At 41.1% G+C, this 18,658-nt stretch overlaps 1 protein-coding gene across 7 annotated transcripts in view; it reads right to left on the minus strand.

The window, feature by feature from the left end:
- LOC148183369 (spindlin-Z-like) overlaps positions 1–18,658 on the minus strand; it is a 162,349-nt gene that overhangs the window by 32,526 nt on the left and 111,165 nt on the right. For 5 of the 7 annotated variants that reach the window (XM_088061543.1, XM_088061542.1, XM_088061540.1 and 2 more), the window contains one exon: positions 11,456–11,681. The exons of 1 other annotated variant lie outside the window; for it this stretch is intronic. In XM_088061543.1, coding sequence (XP_087917669.1) covers positions 11,456–11,507 — 52 coding nt within the window. In that variant the 5' untranslated portion in view covers positions 11,508–11,681. Of the gene's footprint in view, positions 1–11,417; positions 11,682–18,658 lie in introns of all 7 variants that reach the window. One more of the 7 variants, XM_088061545.1, reaches the window with a different exon arrangement.

An 18,658-nucleotide genomic window follows, 5' to 3' on the forward strand; every position in this document is an offset into this window, starting at 1 on the left:
CTTACGTGCAAAATTTCTTGACTATTCATACACAGTCTTCATGAATGAAATTACATGTACCAAACTAAAAAATATTTACAACACTGAACTGAGAGTTTGAGAGTAGACTACCCTATTTTGCTGTCAGATAAAAATGAGCTTGACAGGTCCTGACTGATTTCAAGAACTTGTTTGTTTGTATACCTAGCTCTAGAGAAAAACTAAGCAAACTGAGTACTGCTCAGTTTCTTGTGTTGGTAGCTTAAGGTAGTGCCCAGTTTAATAAAAAGTTATGGCATTTAGATAAAGAATGTGAATATAGCCTACTTAAAAGAAGAGATGGTAACAAGGTACATGAAGAACTGAGCACAAGAAAAACATGAACCTGTTAGAGTGAACCCAGAGGAAGGCCACAAAAGCAATGTCCAAATGCCTCTTAAACATTGACAGACTTGGGGCATCGACTGCCTCTCTAGGAAGCCTGTTCCAGAGTTTGACCACCCTCTTGGTAAAGAAATACTTCCTAATGTCAAGTCTTAACCTCCCCTGATGCATCTTTGAACCATTCCCACATGTCCTGTCACTGGATAAGAGAGAGAAGAGCTCATCACCTCCCTTTCCAGTTCCCCTACTCAGGAAGCTGTAGAGATCAATGAGATCACAGTTTAGCCTTTTTTCTTCCAAGCTAGATAAGCCCAAAGTCTTTTGCCATTCCTCATAGGACATTCCTTCCAGTCATGTCAACAGCATTGTTGCCCTCCTCTGGGGGGCAATTCAAGGACCTTCACATCCTTTTTTAATTGGGGGGCCAAGAACTGCACACAGTACTCAAGGTAAGGCTGCACCAATGCTAAATACCGAGAGATAAGCCCCTGCTTCCAGGCTGCAGCAGACTGTACTTGGAGGACTGCACCCCGTGCAAGAGTGACCCATGCTGCAGCAGTTTTGGGAGAACTGTTTGCCCATGGGGGGAATTCACATTGCAGTAGTTTTGGGAGGACTGCTGCTTGTGAGATTGAAACCACATTGGAGAAGTTCACAGAGAACCATCTCCTGTGGGAAAGACCCCACAGTGTAGCAAGGGAAGGACTTCTGTCCCTGAGCAGTGGAAGATCTCAGGTGACAAACTGACCAAAACCCCCATGCTCTGTCTCCCAGCACTGTCGATGGGAAGGAGGGAGAAGTTGGGGAAAAAAAAAAGTGCTTTTAAGGGCTTATTTTACTTCTCATTATCCTCCTCTGACTTTGTTAGTAATAAATTCACTTTGTACTTCTAAGTTGAGCCTGTTTTACCCTTGGAATGTTTTCTCCTGGTCCTTAATTCATGAACCATTCATTAATTTTTTTTTTTCTTTCTTCTGCCCAGCTGTAGCAGGGGAGGGTGAGTGAGTGACTATTGTGGGTGCCTGGGGTTTGGCCAGTATCAAACCACGACAAGTGGTAAAGCACATTAGAACAAATTTCTAATTTCACAAATTTCTAATTTATTATTTCACAATAGAAATGTGTTTCTGCTTTTGTTTTTCCTACAGGAATAGAAATACTAAACTTCTGGTGTTTTAGGATATCTTTCATTCTGTATATTTTACTTTTTCCCCCCAGGTATTAAAGGGAGAAAAAAACTCTCACAGCAAAAGGTAGACATAAACCTTATCTTACACTAAGGCAACAAATCAGCTGTGCAGAAGACTTAAAATTCCAAACAGCTTGTACAGTTTCTTTACAAAAATATTTATTTGTTAATGCATGATGTTGTAAGTATTACTGTCTTAATGGCTTAAAACATTTGAGAGCAAATAAAAATATTTTTAATACATTAATGTTTAACATATATAATAAAATCATAGAATGATTTGGGTTGGAAGGGACCTTTAATATCATCTAGTTCCAACCCCCCTGCCATGGGCAGACACCTTCACGTCCAGTGTGGCCCTGAACACTTCCAGGGATGGGGCATCCACAACTTCTCTGGGCAACCTGCTCTGGTGTCTCATCGCCCTCTCAGTAAAGAATTACTTCTTAATATCCAATCTAAACCTACCATCTTTCAGTTTAAATCCATTCCTTCTTGTCCTATCACTCCATGCCCTTGTGAAAAGTCCCTCTCTGGCTTGCTTGTAGGCCCCCTTTAGGTACTGGAAGGCTGCTATAAGGTCTCCCTTAAGTCTTGTCTTCTTCATGTTGTACAACCCCAACTCTCAGCCTGTCATCCTAGGAGAGGTTCCATCCCTCTGATCCCCTTTGTGGCCCTCCTCTGGAGTCGCTCTAGTTGATCCATGTCCTTCTTATGTTCAGGGTCTAAGATCTGAAAGTAGTACTCCAGGTAGGGTCTCACCAGAATGGAGTAGAGGGGGCTAATCACCTCCATCAACTTACTGGCTACAGTTCTTTTGATGCAGCCTAGAATACAATTTACTTTCTGGGCTGCAAGCACACACTGATGGCTCATATCAAGCTCCTTATCCATTAACACCTCCATGTCCTTCTCCTCAGGGCTGCCCTCAATCCATTTTCCATGTAGCAAGTATTTGTGCTTGGGATTGCCCTGACCCAGGTGCAGAACCTTGCACTTGGCCTTGCTGAACTTCACAGAGACCCACATCTCAAACCTGTCAAGGTCCCTCTAGATAGCATCCCTTCACTCCAGTGTCGACCACACCACACAGCTTGATGTTGTTGGCAAACTTGCTAAGGGTGAACTCAATCCCACTGTCCATGTCACTGAAAAAGATGGTAAACAGTGCTGGTCCCAATACCGACCCCTGAAGAACACCACTTGTCATGAATCTCCACTTGGACATTGAGCTGTTGACCACAAGTCTGAGAGGGACCATCCAGCCAATACCTTATCCACTGACTGGTCCACCCATCAAATCCATGTCTCTCCAATTTAGAGACCAGATGCCAAATGCTTTGTACAAATCCAGGTAGGTGATGTCAGTCACTCTTACCTCATCCACCACCTCTGTAATCCTGTCATCAAAGGCCACCAAATGCATCAGGCACAATTAGCTGATGATGTTGATAGTCACCTTTAGTAGAGAATGCCAAACATAACAAGCAAAGCAGAAACTTTGCTTACACAAATCATCCTGAAATGTCTAGAACCACCTAAATGGCTTCTGACAGAAGCATAATTGGCATTATTCATTCATTGTCAAGTGTCCAATTCAAAGGAAGACATTTAAAAATTTGCCAACAATTTCAAGGGCAATTGTGGTTTGACCTTGGCTAAATGTCAGATGGTCACCAAAGCCGTTTTCTCACTTCCCTCCTCAGTTGGACAGGGGAGAGAAAATACAATGAAAGGTTCATAAGGTGAGATAAAGACAGGGAGAGTTTATTCACCGATTGCCATCACAGGCAAAAAAGACTCAACTTAGGGATATTGAGTTTATTACCAACCATATCAGAGAAAGATAATGAGAAGTAAAACCAAATCTTAGAAACATTTTCCCCCCACTCTGCCCTCCTTCCCAGGCTTAACTTTATTCCTGATTATCTACCTCCATCCCCTCAGCAGTGCAGGGAAACAGGGAATGTGGGTTAGAGTCAGTTCATCACACATCGTTTCTGCTGCTGCTTCCCCCTCAGGGAGAAGAGTCCTTCCCCTTCTTCAGTGTGGGGTCCCTCCCACAGGAGCCAGTCCTCCACAAACTTCTCCAACATGAGTCCCTCCCACAGGTTATAGTTTTTCATGAACTGCTCCAGCATGGATCCCTTCCATGGGGTGCAGTCCTTCAGGAAGAGGCTGCTCCAGCATGGGCTTCCCACAGGTTCACAGCCTTCTTTTAGGCATCTGCCTGCTCCAGAGTGGCTCTCCTCCACAGGCTGCAGGTGGATCTCTTCACCCCCTGGGGCCTCAATGGGCTCCAGGGGGATAGTGACAACACTATAAGCTTCACCATAGGATGCAGAGGAATCTCAGCTCTGGCACCTGGAATACATCCTCCCCCTCCTTCTGCATTGACCTGGGTGTCTGCAGAGTTGTTCCTTTCTCATATTCTCCTCTCTGGCCACAATTAGTTCTGTGCAATAACTTTTTTTTTCCTTTCTTAAATATATTGCTCCAGATGTGTTGCTACCATTGCTGATTGGCTCAGCATTGGCCAGTGGTGGGTCTGTCTTGGAGCCGCCTGGCATTGCTTCTGCTAGACATAAGGTGAAGCTTCCAGCAGCATCTCACAGAAGCCACCCCTGTAGCTCCCTGCTACCAAAACCTTGCCACGCAAACCCAGTACAGCAATACATTCAGATAAATATTTAAAGTCAAAAATTAGTGTATCAGGTATTTTGGGGTAAAGTTTGGTCTGGTCTCAAGAAATAATGTGACTTCAAAAATGTTAACAGTAATTAGAAAACAATAATGGAGAGTTATCAGATTCTATATACCATGAATGTCATTGAATGTATTTAAGTTCATATCCTTTACCTTGTCCTGACTATGGAATGACAAGTGCTACTGTTTCAACTTGCACATTCCATGAAATTCCATGTTTTAGACATCATTCAAAATAAACAGTGTTGATATAATTTGCCATAAATATAAAACCAGAAGTTAATACTGAATATCAGCAAAAAAAATCAAAACAACAACAACAAAAAAAAACCAAAAAAAAAAATAACCAAAACCCTGTCGTGGTTTTAAAACAGTAACTAAAAAATTACTAGAAAACTTGCTTATTTCTTGCTGTGAGATATGAATTAGAACAAGAGCAAAACAGGCTTAAAATTTAAAAGGAATAAAGAAAGTTTATTAACAAAAACTACAAGAATAAGAAACCAGAATAAAACTTCCAGAAACCCTTTTTTCCCCCAACTATCCAACCATTCCCGTGTTCACATGACAACATACATACAAAAAAAAACACAACTTCAGTGGTTAAAACAGTCCCAATTTTTGAAATAGTCCTTTCATCAGTCTTTTTAGAGAAAAAGAAGTCCTCTTCTGCTAATCTATGGAGTTTTTTTCACAAGAAAACCATTTTCTTCATGGCTTTCTATTTCTCTGATGCCAGCTGCCCGGAAATTCTGCCATCAGTTCTCTCCTCCCATTTCACATCACTCTGAAGTGTGTTATGGGTCAATGAGTGTAGGGATGTCATTTTTAAGGATGAGTTATTCAAAGGCAAAAGATCTCTTCATCTGTTTTGGTGACCCTCTCTGGAAACAGAAGTTTTCTCGTTGCATCTTAAAGGCCACAAATCTTCAACTATTACCTCTCTTTTTCTGTTCCAGCATCTCATAGGATTACAACTACTTCACCATTTGCTTAAAATCCACACTTTGAAATACTCCATTCCTCCCAATATACTCTGTCATTAATTAAAGGAGTTTTTTTCAGAACACTATTGTCCATCTCCATAGCTTTAACAGAAAAATATTTCAGCTTATTAAAGCATCTCCTTATTTCTCTTCCCCCTCTGAAGCTTAATTCCTTTCTTCACTGTCTTTGATAGTTTATGGTGTCTCTTTACATGTTGATCACTCTCTCTCTTTTCCCCTCTCACTGGAAAAAAAAATTAATCTGCAAGTCTCATCTGGGTAGTAAAAGAGTTAAAGTCTTGCTCAAGCTGCAGGTGTTCATGGTGTCAGGTTTCAGTTCAGCGGCAGAAACTGCAGCCGAGCCGGGGAACCGGCTTGGCTCCGGCCTGGGCGCACTCCCCTGTGGGTACGGAGGAGCCCGCTGGGCCCGAGATCCTGGCTCTTCCCTGGAGATAAGATACGTCTCTGTAAGAGAGACACAATGTATCGCTCCCAGGGGTCTTTGAGTTAGTTATGCTAAACTGTTGTGTTTCATTGGTGTTCCCCCCTGCCGTCCCACCCCGATACAGGTATCTCGGGCTTCCCCCTGCCCTTCTCCTCTCCGATAAATACCCCGGGTTTTCCCCTGTTCGAGAGATTCTCTGTTGCCGGCACCCTTCGCCAAAGCTCTGCCTAAATAAAGGTTTGTGCCTTGGTGGAACGCTGGACCAGCTTTCTCGTCCCTGCTTCCTGTGTTGCCTGCCCGCCGCCACCGCTGAGCTGAGCTGAAATCACTCTACTGTTGCTGAGCTGAGCTGGAATCACTCGACTGCTCGAAGCTGCTCACGCGCTTCGGCCCAGCCCTTCTCAGGGCTGTGTCTCTAGAGAAGTCGCGGTGTTCCTGGCTTTCCGTCGCCTCGGCACTCCCCCCCCCCTCACTCCGCGCCCTTGTCCTGCCTGTGGGGGGGAAGAGGCTGAGCCAGAGCCTGTTACCTCTTCAGAAGCCAGAAACCAAAAAGAGCAAGAAATTCCCAGACTTACATCTTAAGGTGGTGTTCACAGGTTGATCTCACTTTTCAATGGTCAAAACCACTGTCAGTTCTCAGAAATGGCTAGTTATTGGCCAGGAGAAAAAACTCCCATCAGCCTCCAGCAGTTTCAACTTCCCTAGCTCTCAAAGCTAATCTTAAAGGTGTAGAACTTAATATATAACATAAACCAGGCGATTTGGGATACCAGTATCATAAAGTCACCCCAGGACAAACCCCAAAAAAACCCAAAAGACAAACACACAAAGTGATTTGATTTGTTTTACGCTTCTCTATAATAAGCATCAGAGAGTCAAACTTGGATAGATCTGAGGAAGAAGAAAATATATATGGCTCAATCTCTCATGACTAAAAACCTAAGTATTTCCAATAATAAAAAGTCAATAACAAAAGAATTAAGCATTTAATTGCCAATTGGCTTTTGCTTTTCAAGCCTGGATTAATTCCGCCTAATGTATCCTTAAAATACTGTTAAATTCAGTAGGAAAACTAGGAGCCATGTTTCTGAATGCTTCTACCTTACAGAGAAATAAAAAGGGTGAGACAACACTGAAATAAAATAAACATTCTTTGACGGTATGGACTGTAAAAGAAGTACACACATTTCAACTGAGGCATGTAGAAGGAGAGAAAAAGGAAGAGGGATAGTAGAAAGCTACTAGCAAAGTTTTTAATTGTCATATCAGATGGTTCCTTCCATTCAGTCTATCACAATTAGATGGACTCTTCAAAACACACCACAGCTGCTTATTTCTCAGAATATCCCATCTTTATGACAGGCAGCAAAAGCTGGACATTTTAAAATTATATTTCAGTATCTGCTGTGGAAACACCATACAGACACATGAGAATTAATCTTGACACCTTTCAGAATTACTTTGAGGGACCTGAAAATTTCAGAGATGTGTTTATTCACACCTAATATTGCCTGCCCAATGTCAACTCTAAGAGTTTGGGAAACTGGACCAGAAGTGGTAAAATTAATTCCTGACTCCCCCAAAATATTTTGTTGTATCTTAAAGTAGTTGAATCTGGGAGTGGGATCTCTTCATAATTCCCAAGGAGAGTACTGGTAACAGTTAGGAAGGACTGTAAAGGACCATGTATTACATTTGTACAGCATAAAACAAGTGATCACTAGGCTCAAAAAGTTGAAATATAAATGTAAACACAAGATGTCATGGTTTAGAAATGATGTTCCCCAATTTAGTGTTCTCACCAAAAACACCCCAGACCATGTGCCACTGGCTCACTTCCCTCCCCCCCCCCATGGCAAGGATGGAGAAAATGGGAGGCACAAAACAGTAAAGATTACGGCTTGAGATAAGAACAATTTACTGTAACCTGCAATGAAATAAGAAAAACTAACAGCAATGACAATACTAATAAGCAGGACACCAGGGTAATCACAACTTACCTCAGAGTCAATTAAACTGGATTATGTTAATAAAAAAAAAATCAGGATTCACCTATATTGAGGAGAAACATGCTCTAATTAGAAGCACAAGCACAATGCCAAGCACTAAGGAACTGATTGATCTACTGAAACTATATCCTGGGAGGCTGCTCTATATTTTAATAAAATTACTGAGACTGAAGACACATGCTTTACTGTTGAGAAAAAATAAGAAACAAATTTGGCTTTCCTTTTATGGATGCTAAATGCAAGCAGCAAGCAGGGAGCCTAGTGTCTGTGGAAAAGCAAGTCACATAACTTTTTCAGACTAGCTTGAGAAAGTGGCCTGGGAAATCATAAGGAGGAATCAAAATAATCCTTAGAGATAGAAGACAGCCTTGCAGGTGTTGTTTGTCAGTTTCTTGTTTTTTTGCAAAAGAAGGTTGAGGAGTGGTGTACCCCACTGACCAATGATGGTGATGTGTTAATTCACTGATCAATAAGGGTTTTACCTTTCCAGACCTTCACGTATCTGTCTATAAAAGAAGATCTGGGGTAATAAACCTTGCTCTCCTGTTCAACTCACAAGAGAGTCTGTGTCATTACTACCTCATCGTTCCCAATATAGTGTGACATCCTTTGTTTCTCAGTTTTGGGTGTTATCCTCTATTTCTTAAGATGGAACTATTAATTCTGTTTTCCAGTAGAGGTAAACTTTAAAAACCTGGATACTTCATTCAAATACGTTTTTCTCCTCTTTAAACCTACTTTACAGCGAATAAAAGCCTTTTGTTTTGGTAAGATCTGTTTAGTGAGAGATGCCTCTGATCGAGTAGCAAATGAGACCATATGCAATACGGATTTTATTTTACAATAAATGTGAGGTAGAGAGATAGAAAGAAATAGAAAAGAGTAAAGGGTGGAGAGGGAGAGAGATACATCAAGCAGAAGACAGTCACCACAAATGAATACAGCGGCATCCCATTGGTCCTTCTTCACCCCAAGCTTCTCAGTGGTGGGGGTCCTGGAGTCATTCTTCTGAGGGTACCACCTTTAAACAGTCCAAGTTCCAAGTATCACAAAGTGGTCACAGATGCCGTTCCCATAACTTGGGGTGATATGTATGTGTATGAGTAGTTGCTCCCTTTTCCACAGTGGGAATTATTGTCCGGATGCATTAACCAGGATGTGTTAACCAGATCTTGCCTCACCAGGCCTGGAATTAGTGTCTTCCTGTTGCAAATTCCTCCCTTCTGTGCCTATCTCAAGTTCCCGCTGTGGTGGCTTATCTTATGTCAAGTTCCTTCTGTGGCCTTGTATCGTGGTTTAGGAATGGTGCTCCCCAATTCAGTGCCCCCACTGACTCTCCAAACCACACACTGTTTTTTCTTGCTCCCCTGTTTTCACCTCCTCCTCCCCACTGTGGATGGCTGGAGAGTTGGAGGCACAAAAGGCAAAGTTCACGGGTTGAGATAAGAAGAATTTACTGGAAAGAGCAATAAGAAAATTAACAGTAACAGAAACAATATTAATAACAGAGTGTACAAGAAAATAAATTATTCACATGGAAAAATTCCACAATAACAGACAATACTGGAAGGCTCCCTCTGACATATTTTTTCTTCTGGAAGGAGCCCCTTCTCCCTGTAAATGAGCCCTTTCCCCTGACCCCAGCAATGACATGAGGTGATATAGAATAACCTCCAGACCCGAGTCATGCCCCCTCCTGGCTACTGAAAAAAATTAACTCTGTCCTGGCTGGAACCAGGACACCTTGACAGTGTTTGAGACAGGCAACTGTGCTCCTTGCACCTTTGTAGGCAGACAGGCAGGACAGAGGAAAACTAGCTTTCTTAAAGAAGCTACCACTTCTAAGTCTTTACTAGTGATTTGGATTTCTAATTCCAGCTTCTTGTTACTTGACCTAGTTGTGCATCTGATAGCTTTTTTCCTCCCAGTTGTTTTTTTTTTAAATTTATTTTAATAAAATACAACAAACTCACTATAACTTTATATCACATTGCAAGGTCTTTCATCAAGAAAAGAGCAAGACAGCCCCTGTCTCGTTCTGACTCACAAGAAGCAGCATTTCAGCAGCATTGGAGCCACTCTGCATGATTTTCAAGCCACTGAGGGGGATGTGGGTCTGCAACTACCAGGAAGTTTCTTCCAGTGTTTCGGCAGCATTGGAGTCTTTTGAACAAAAATATTTTTTTCCAGATTTTCTTTTTCTCTGCTCCTGTTTGGGGGTGGGGTGGTAGTTCTGGAACCACAGAGGCTTGGTTGCTGTGTTGTTTTGCTTTAATTTCTCTTTTGGCTGCCTCATCTGGAGAAAAGGGCTTCTCTGCCATCTTATCTTTGTCTTCTGGGCCACATGGGCTGCCATGGCAGCTGCCATCTTTGGAAAAGGGAACTTCTCAACTGTCTTGTCTTTGTCTTCTAGGCCACTAGGCTGTCCAGGTGGTGGCCATATTGTTTTCTTTGTTCTCGAGGAGAGGGCCATGTAGCTCAGCACCTTTATATCTAATGGCTATTGCTGTTTTCTTGGCTATTGATGCTTTTTTTTAGTAAACTTATTTCTTCACTTATCTCTTCATATTTGTCTCTCCTTATTGTTGAAAGGGGAGTGGTTACAACTAGGGGGAGATAACATTTCTAAGTCTGCACCCCATAAAATTGTCTTAAACTAAGACAGGTTGGTTTTGCAGTCTCCTAATAATGACTACCTGGTACACTTTCCTAATCTACACCTGAAATTAGGAAACATGCAGCAAATAATTCCATCACCACCTATGTTTGTCTTTCCCTTGCAGCATGAGAAAGAGAGAAGGCCTTGAAAATGTGTAAGCACTGTTCAGCAGTAACATGAGTGTGTCATAAACACTGTTTTCATCACAAATCCAAAACATAGCACCATGCCAGCTACTACAAAGAAATTTAACTCAATCCCAGTCAAAACCAGTACAACTTCTGAAACAGAGAAATTAAGATTTAGGAATCAAGCATCAAGAAATGCTTTGACTAAAAGAGGGGGGCTGACAAAACCGTATGAAATGCTTACTGCTCCCACAAGAGCAGGAAGAGAGCAAGACTACAAGATAAGATAAAGAGCTAGAATGTGCAAACAGGGTGCAAGGACAGAGGCACCACAGGATAAGGGGATTCTTTAGAGCCCTAAGCTGGGAAAAATGGTATCAAACCCTGAAAGATGGTCAAAGGACTAAAAGGAGCATGCTCAAGGAGACAAGGTGAAAAGTTCAACTGAGAGGAAAATTGCTGACTTCATCCCAAATACACCCAGACAACCACCAGTGACCAACAAGGAGTAGTGTGCAGTCACAAAGAGGCGTGGAGCTAATTTTAATATGAAGCGGGGACAGGCAGGGTTAGGAAATGAATATGTATTAGGCATATTGTGTAACCCTAGTTTGTAGAGAATAAAAAGAGGGGGTAAGTCTCTAAGGTGTGCATGTTTTTGGAGGAACTATCTCCCATGCACCTCAGTGCTGAATAAATACATACCTACTCTTATAACTACTCTGTGGGTTATAGAGTTTTCTTTCTGCATATCACTTCATAAGTGTAATTCTGTACATCTTAATTTTATGTATATCCTTTCAATTCCACAGTTCCAATAATTCTTATCTTAAAAAAACCCCAACAACCATCAACCCGACCAATCAAAACCAAACAGTAACAGTTTCATAAAGCCATGAGTACATAAGAAAAATTTATAAGGATACTCTTACCCACTAAAAAACAATCCTCAAATTCAGTGGCACCTCACCTGCATCAGCTCTGGACCGCTGACCTGGTGATTTTCCAAATGGGGTCTTCATTCATCTGTGTTTAAGTGAGCAGCAAAGCTGCTAGACTAGGGTGAAAATCCAGTTCTTCCCAACTCCCCAAATATCTTCTTATTCTTGTAATACAACAGCTACTTATTAATGTACCATCCAATCATCAATTTGTTCTTCCTCAAATATAGGAGAAGCACTTTCAGTTATATCACTCTGAAAAACAAATCAGAAAATATAGTCTGATTTGAGACTTGGTTAAAATAAACAATGAAGTGAAACAAAATATTTTTTCTTTCATGTTCAATTACAAGTCTCTTCATATTCTGTTATTCTGGATGCATTCAGTAAACAGAGGATAGTTAGGTAAGAAGACAGCCAAATATTAAGGCTCATACTTTTCCTCATATTCTCAGTGCAAGTTCTGCATCAGATCAATCATCCACAGATACTCATTGAAAAGACTTAATAAAAAACCCCAATACCCCACCAGTTAGTATAGGAAAGAATGCCTAGTACTTTAAAAACCCTGCCTGAAAGCATAACAAACTGTACTACATTCACCCAACATAAAGCAAAATCCAACTACTTCCATTTGTTTGAAAATAAAACAAAATGCTTCACACTCACATATCAGAATTCCTTCTCTACAGATACATTTAAAAATGTAGGTAAAAATCTTAACACATAAAAGGTAAAACCCCCCACAGAGCCTATCGCAATATGTAAACTACAAATTTGTGAAGTCGTTAGTTTATAGAAGATTTGCAAAATTCATTGCTGATTCACTACACCTAAATTCAGATTCCTGAAACATTTAGTAATCACATTTCTCTAGATTAGGGAGATTTGGGAGTGCAATGCTTTAAAGTATTTTCCAAGATTTAAATTAGATACCTGTTATCACCTAAAATTTTGAAGCATTACAGATCAATTATTTCAGACTAATGTTTCTGGACAGCAAACATTTCTTCTAATTAATCCATTTATTTCAATGTTGCACACAGCTAAAACAGCAGGTCAGCTCATCCTTTTAGCCTGGTTTCCTTAAGAAATGTGATTGCTGTAATCATATCCTCTACAATTTGTCAATCATCAGTGGCCTTATCCCTTTCCCTTTTTTCCTTCCCAACAGCAGCTTTGGAACCTGCTGTTAATTTTGACAAAAGGGTAAAAACCAGAGGAATGCCTCTAAACCAGCAGTGGAAAAAAGTGTACCTTATGTTTGTGCCTTACTGAACAACTGAATATACAAGCATATGCTTTGAGGTATAGTACAAGTACTCTGCTCAAACTTTCATTTCCATCTACTAACACTGCCACTTTTTCCATGAATCACATTTGCTAACTACTAAGAATATTAGAACAATGCAGAGGAATATTCCTAGAAATAAAAAGTAGTAGAGAGACAAACAAAATTAAACACTAGTTTCTGGTATTTCTAGTTTAAACAACTATTTGGCAATTTGTAGGTTTTTGAAAGATCTGTGCTATATTTGGAAGAACTAACTTTTTAGACATTCAGTCTGAAAGTGTGGGAGCTCTCAGGACCTCTGGCCAAAGAATCAATGTGATTTCGCAGAAAGCCATTTATTGTTTACATTATACAGTTATTTATCCATTCTAAAACTACTGTTCACTTGAACATGCATCTTTTCATTGGTGCCCCTATCTTGTCCACATGCTCTGCACACACTCCTCAGGGCACAGGATTGGTTACAGTCCAGGTGTTCAACCACCCTCTGTTTTCTGTCTCTTGTGGTCTTGTTTTCTTGCTTTTCAGCCTCTTCTTTCTTATTTTTAGAACACCATATGTCTCACCAACCTTGAGAAATTCCAGAGGGTCTGATAAAAAACTCTACAGACAGTTTGGCTGGTGCACACTATGGCCCAAGCTATTCAGATGCATTGCTACAGAAAGCAATAAGAATTTGTGAAAATAAATTTAAATATCCATTTAGAGAAACTTAGCTTTTCCATATTTCACCTCTTTCTGAAATCTAGCCATTATATACACAGTAATGGTGTACAGTACCAGAGGAACAATAGTCAAGGTTTAAAACTCATTTGAAGAAACAATAGGAAGCAATTAGCTTGCAAATTATTTGTTCAGAAATGTACAGAAACAAGAAGTACTGGTATACAAACCGTGCATGGGTGTGTGCATACATATTTAAAACATATATATTTTATATTTCTATATAAAATAAAAATTGCTAATTAGATTTAATCTAAAATTATATATTGATGTAACTAGATTATTTAACTGAAGATTGAAATAATCTGAAATGTGTATAAACCATCCCTTGTTGGGTGTCTATACAAGTGGCTGTTGTAGACAATGGAGCTATAAATGCTGTACCATTACTGTTAAAAGGAAAAAAAAAGTGTTATTTAAAGTTCACCTGATTTTCTTTCCCTTTTTAATATCAGAATATCTAGAAAAACAATGCACTATATACAGATATTTTCAGTAAAAGCTAGTATAATAAAATACATTCTAATACCACCAATACAGCTAATACACCTTAAAAAGTGAAGCAAAACAGATCAGATTAAATTTGGATAAATACAGGTTTTAATCTTCAGTACCTGCATATACTCAATGAATTCTAGGATCAGATTACAATATTTTATAATGAACCTGGAACTGAATGAAAATACTTTTAATCTTTTTGTGAACTTTTCTCTTTCAACTTTGTTTCAACAACATCAAACAGAAGAGAAAGCACGTTGCAGTTTATTTTTAATAACAATTTCAGCATAAGCAAATGGATAAATTAGATGAGGATTTTACCATATTATAGAGCAGAAAAAAGTTTTCTAAGAAGGTCTAGAGAAATGAACTCCCTATTATAGCATAAAACTATGAGTCAATATAATTTAGGAGTTCTAAAAAATTTTAAAAATACATTGGAAGAAGAGTTATTAAGAGCAATATTCAGTTGAGTAATAATCCAAATATTTCCTACTCCTTAGGCAACACTCCAAATGTTTGGAACTATATAGGTAGCTTTACAAAGGATTTTAATCTTTCAGAAGCTTTCTGAGCCAATTGTTTGAACAAGTTTTGTCTAAACCACCTTTCAGCACATCTTTAGCTTAGCAACACTGAATTTAGGCATAGTATTTCAGGTGAAACATGAGGTTCGTGAAATTGAAGCATTAGTGCAGTTTAATGAGAGCAGAAACACTGCATTTAAAGTTCCTTGAAAAAAAAAAAGACAGAGACAGAAATCCTGAAAGTACCATTTCTGATGTTTCCTGCCATACTTGTTCTTCCCCTTGAATTAGCAAGATTAGAAAGGTTAGTGAGACAAGCAGTATAGTTTGCTCTCTCTTTCCTCTGGATTGTTCTCATGATGTACATTGTTAAAGCACTATGTCTCTCTCAATTCAATTTAGCATTTAAGGGGTCTTATTTTTGCAATAGATATTTTGAAATAATCACAGAGTGCATACTTAACTCAGCATTAAAGGCAGAAGTAAGAACTTCTTTAGAGTTTATATTATAAAATAATCTAACTGAGGTTCTTGTTAATAGATCCCTTGGGGCAGATTAGAGGGACACTGAATAACTGATGTATATATATGAGTTTTCCACCTGAGCCTTATCGAGAGGGAGGACATTGGCATGATAAAAAGCATTATCCCACCACATAACATCTGCTTCTTATGGGCCTTTTCCCTTATCTGGCTTAAACCCCAGCTTGTTAACAACATTAGTCACAGGTTATCCAGTACACAATCACAGAGCTCAACAAGTTTATCTAAACAAAGGTCAGTTTGTAGTGGTCATCCTCCAGTGGTAAATGTACACCCCCTCTGCACCTGGGCTGTTTTTTGTAGATCAGAGGCTTTACCACCATATACCCAAAAACTCTCGTCCTTCCCTTTGGTTGGGGGGTGCAAACCTGCCCTCAGCAAAGCACCCTGCTGCTTTTGCAAATGGTGGATTGAGTCATTAACCTTTACCATTTCAGTCTCTCACATGATGGTAGTTATAGAGTTGAGTGTGTATCGGTAAGTGTACTGGGTTTTTATGGCCACGTTTTGGTAGCTCCTGGCAGGGACCTGCAGACCCATGGAGGGAGGAGCCCACACTGGCACAGATTTCCTGGTAGGACTTGTGACCCTGTGGGGGATCCACACCAAAGATGTGCCTGAATGACTGCACCCTGTGGAAGAGTGACCCACATTGCAGCAATTTGGGAAGGACTGATGCCTGTGGGATGGACCCACACTGGAAAAGTTCACGGAGAACTGTTTCCTATGGGAGAGACCCCACACTGGAGCAAGAGAAGGACTCCTCTCCCTGAGCAGCAGCAGAAACAACTTGTGATGAACTGAGTATAATCTTCATTCCCTGTCTCCCTGTGCTGCTTGGGGGGAGGAGGTAGAGCTTGGGAAGCAGGGAGGGGTGTGGGGAAGGTGTTTTTAAGGTCTTATTTTACTTCTCATTGTCTTGCTCTGATTTTGTTAGTTATAAATTTAATTAATACCTTAAATTTGAGTCTGTTTTGCATGTGACAGTATTTGGTGAGCAATCTCCCCCAGACCTTTTCTCAACCAATGAATCCTTTTGTTATATTTTGTGTCTCCTGTCTGGTTATAGAGGGGAGTGATAGAGTGGCTTTTGTGGGTGTCTGGCATCCAGCCAGGGTCAACCCACTACAGTAAGAATCAGGGAGAAGGCAAACAAGGCAGATATCTTGGTGGGAGTGTTACAGACCATCCAACTAGGATGAAGAGGCAGATGAAATATTCTATAAGCAGCTGGGGGAAATCTTGTGATTGCTGGACCTTATTCTCATGGGAGACTTCAACTTACCAGATGTCAACTGGAAATACAACAGAGCAGAGAGGAAACAGTCCAGGAGGTTTTTGGAGTGCATGGAAGAGAACTTCCTGACAGAGCTGGTGAATGAGACAACCAGGGAAGACGCCCTGCTGGACCTGCTGTTTGTAAATAGAGAAGGACTGCTCAGAGTGAAAGTCAGAGGCTGTCTTGGGCAAAGCAACCAAGAAAGTATAGTTTTCAATTTTCAGAGAAATAAGGAAAGAGGTCAGCCTAACTGCCACCTTAGACTTCTGGAGGGCAGACTTTGGCCTATTTAGGAGACTGGTTGAGAGAGTTCCTTGGGAGACAGTCCTGAAGGGCAAAACAATCCAGGAAGGCTGGATGTGCTTTAAGAAGGAAATCTTAAAGGAGCAGAAGCAGGCCGTTCCCATGCTGAAAGATGAGCCAGCACAGAAGACAACTGGTATGGCAGAACAGAGAGCTTTGTCTCTGGCCACTGTTGCTAAAGGACACTAAATTATTCACACAAACGCCTCTCAGTGTTAGAACAGGAAAGAACAAACTTTATTCTCTAACTCCAGTATTTATAGATTCTCGACAATGACCAAGGATTGTATAATTAAGTTACCACCTTCCCAAGCACACTGGTCATGCGAAACGTCTATCAAAAGACGTTTCTTAGAAGGAATGTGATAAACAACTTATGTTTATAGAACTTTCATGGGAAAGTAACTAAAACTATGAAAACATTATCAGAAGGCTTTAAGTTTCAGGGCGACAGGCCACTGCTGTAAAAGACAACAAAAAGTGTTTCTACAAATACATCAGCAACAAAAGCAGGGACAAGGAGAATCACCATCCTTCTTTGAATGTGGGGGGAAACATAGTAACAAAGGATGAGGAAAAGGCCAAGATACTGAATGTCTTCTTTGCCTCAATCTTTAGTAAGACCAGTTGTCCTCAGGGTACCCAGCTTCCTGAGCTGGAAGACAGAGCATAATAAAGGGGAGCAGAATAAAGGCCCCATAATCCAGGAGGGAATGGTCAGAGACCTGCAGTGCCACTTAGACCTCTACAAGTTGATAGGGGTAGATGGAATTCACCCAAGGGTACTGAGGGAGCTGGCTGAAGTGCTTACCAAGCCACTTTCAATCATTTACCATCAGTCCTGGTCAACCAGGGAGGTCCCAGGTGACTGGAAATTAGCAAATGTGACACCTATCTATAAGAAGGGTCGAAAGGGGGATCTGGTGAACAACAGGCCTGTCAGCCTGACCTCAGTGCCAGGGAAGGGCATGGAGCAGATCATCTTGAGTGCTGTCATGTGACACATACAGGACAAACAGGGGATCAGGCCCAGCCAGCATGGGTTTATGAAAGGCAGGACCTGCTTGACAAACTTGATCTCCTTCTATGACAAAGTGACCTGCTTAGTAGATGTCAGAAAAGCTGTAGATATTGTCTACCTAGACTTCAGTAAAGCCTTTGCCACCATTTCCCACAACATTCTCCTGGAGAAATTTGCTTCCCATGGCTTGGACAGGTGAACTCTTCACTGGGTAAAAAACTGGGTGGATGGCCGGGCCCAGAGAGTGGTGGTGAATGGAGTTACAACAGGCTGGCAGTCAGTCATGACTGGTATTCCCCAATGCTCAATATTGGGGACAGTTCTGTTTAACATGTTCACTGACGACCTGGATGAGGGGATCAAGTGCACCCTAAGCAAGTTCACAGATGACACAAAGTTGGGCAAGAGTGTTGATTTGCTGGTGAATAGGAAGACTGTTCAGAGGGATCTGGCTTTTGCTCATACACTTGCTGATGTTTTTTTAAGCGATCCCAAACACTCTTTTTAGTAACAATTGGCTAGATCGATGAGCTGAGGCTGACCATATGGAGTTCAATAAGGTGAAGTGCCGAGTCCTGCACTTGGGTCATGACAACCCAATGTAGTGCTACAGGCTTGGGGAAGAGTGTCTGGAAAGCTGTCCAGCAGAAAAGGATGTGGGATTGTTGGTTGACAGCTGGCTGAACATGACCCAGCAGTGTGCCAAGGTGGCCAAGAAGGCAAATGACATCCTGACTTGTATCGAAAATCGAGAGGCCAGCAGGACTAGGAAAGTGATTGTTCCCTTGTAGTTGGCACTGGTGGGGCCACACCCCGATTACTGTATTCAGTTCTGAACCCCTCACTTCAAAAAGGTCACTGAGCTGCTGAAGCATGTCCAGAGAAGAGCAACAAAGCTGGTGAAGTGTCTGGAGCACATCTTGGTCTTGAGGGGAAGCCATAAGAGGAACAGCCGAGATCACTTGGTCTGTTCAGCCTGGAGAAGAGGAGACTGAGGGGAGACCTTATTGCAGTCTACAACTTCCTCATGAGGAGAAGAGGAAG

Source organism: Pseudopodoces humilis, chromosome 12 (genome assembly GCF_049639895.1).
Source record: "Pseudopodoces humilis isolate 2021_Gansu_Grassland_sample_001 chromosome 12, ASM4963989v1, whole genome shotgun sequence".
Classification (NCBI taxonomy): Eukaryota; Metazoa; Chordata; class Aves; order Passeriformes; family Paridae; genus Pseudopodoces; species Pseudopodoces humilis.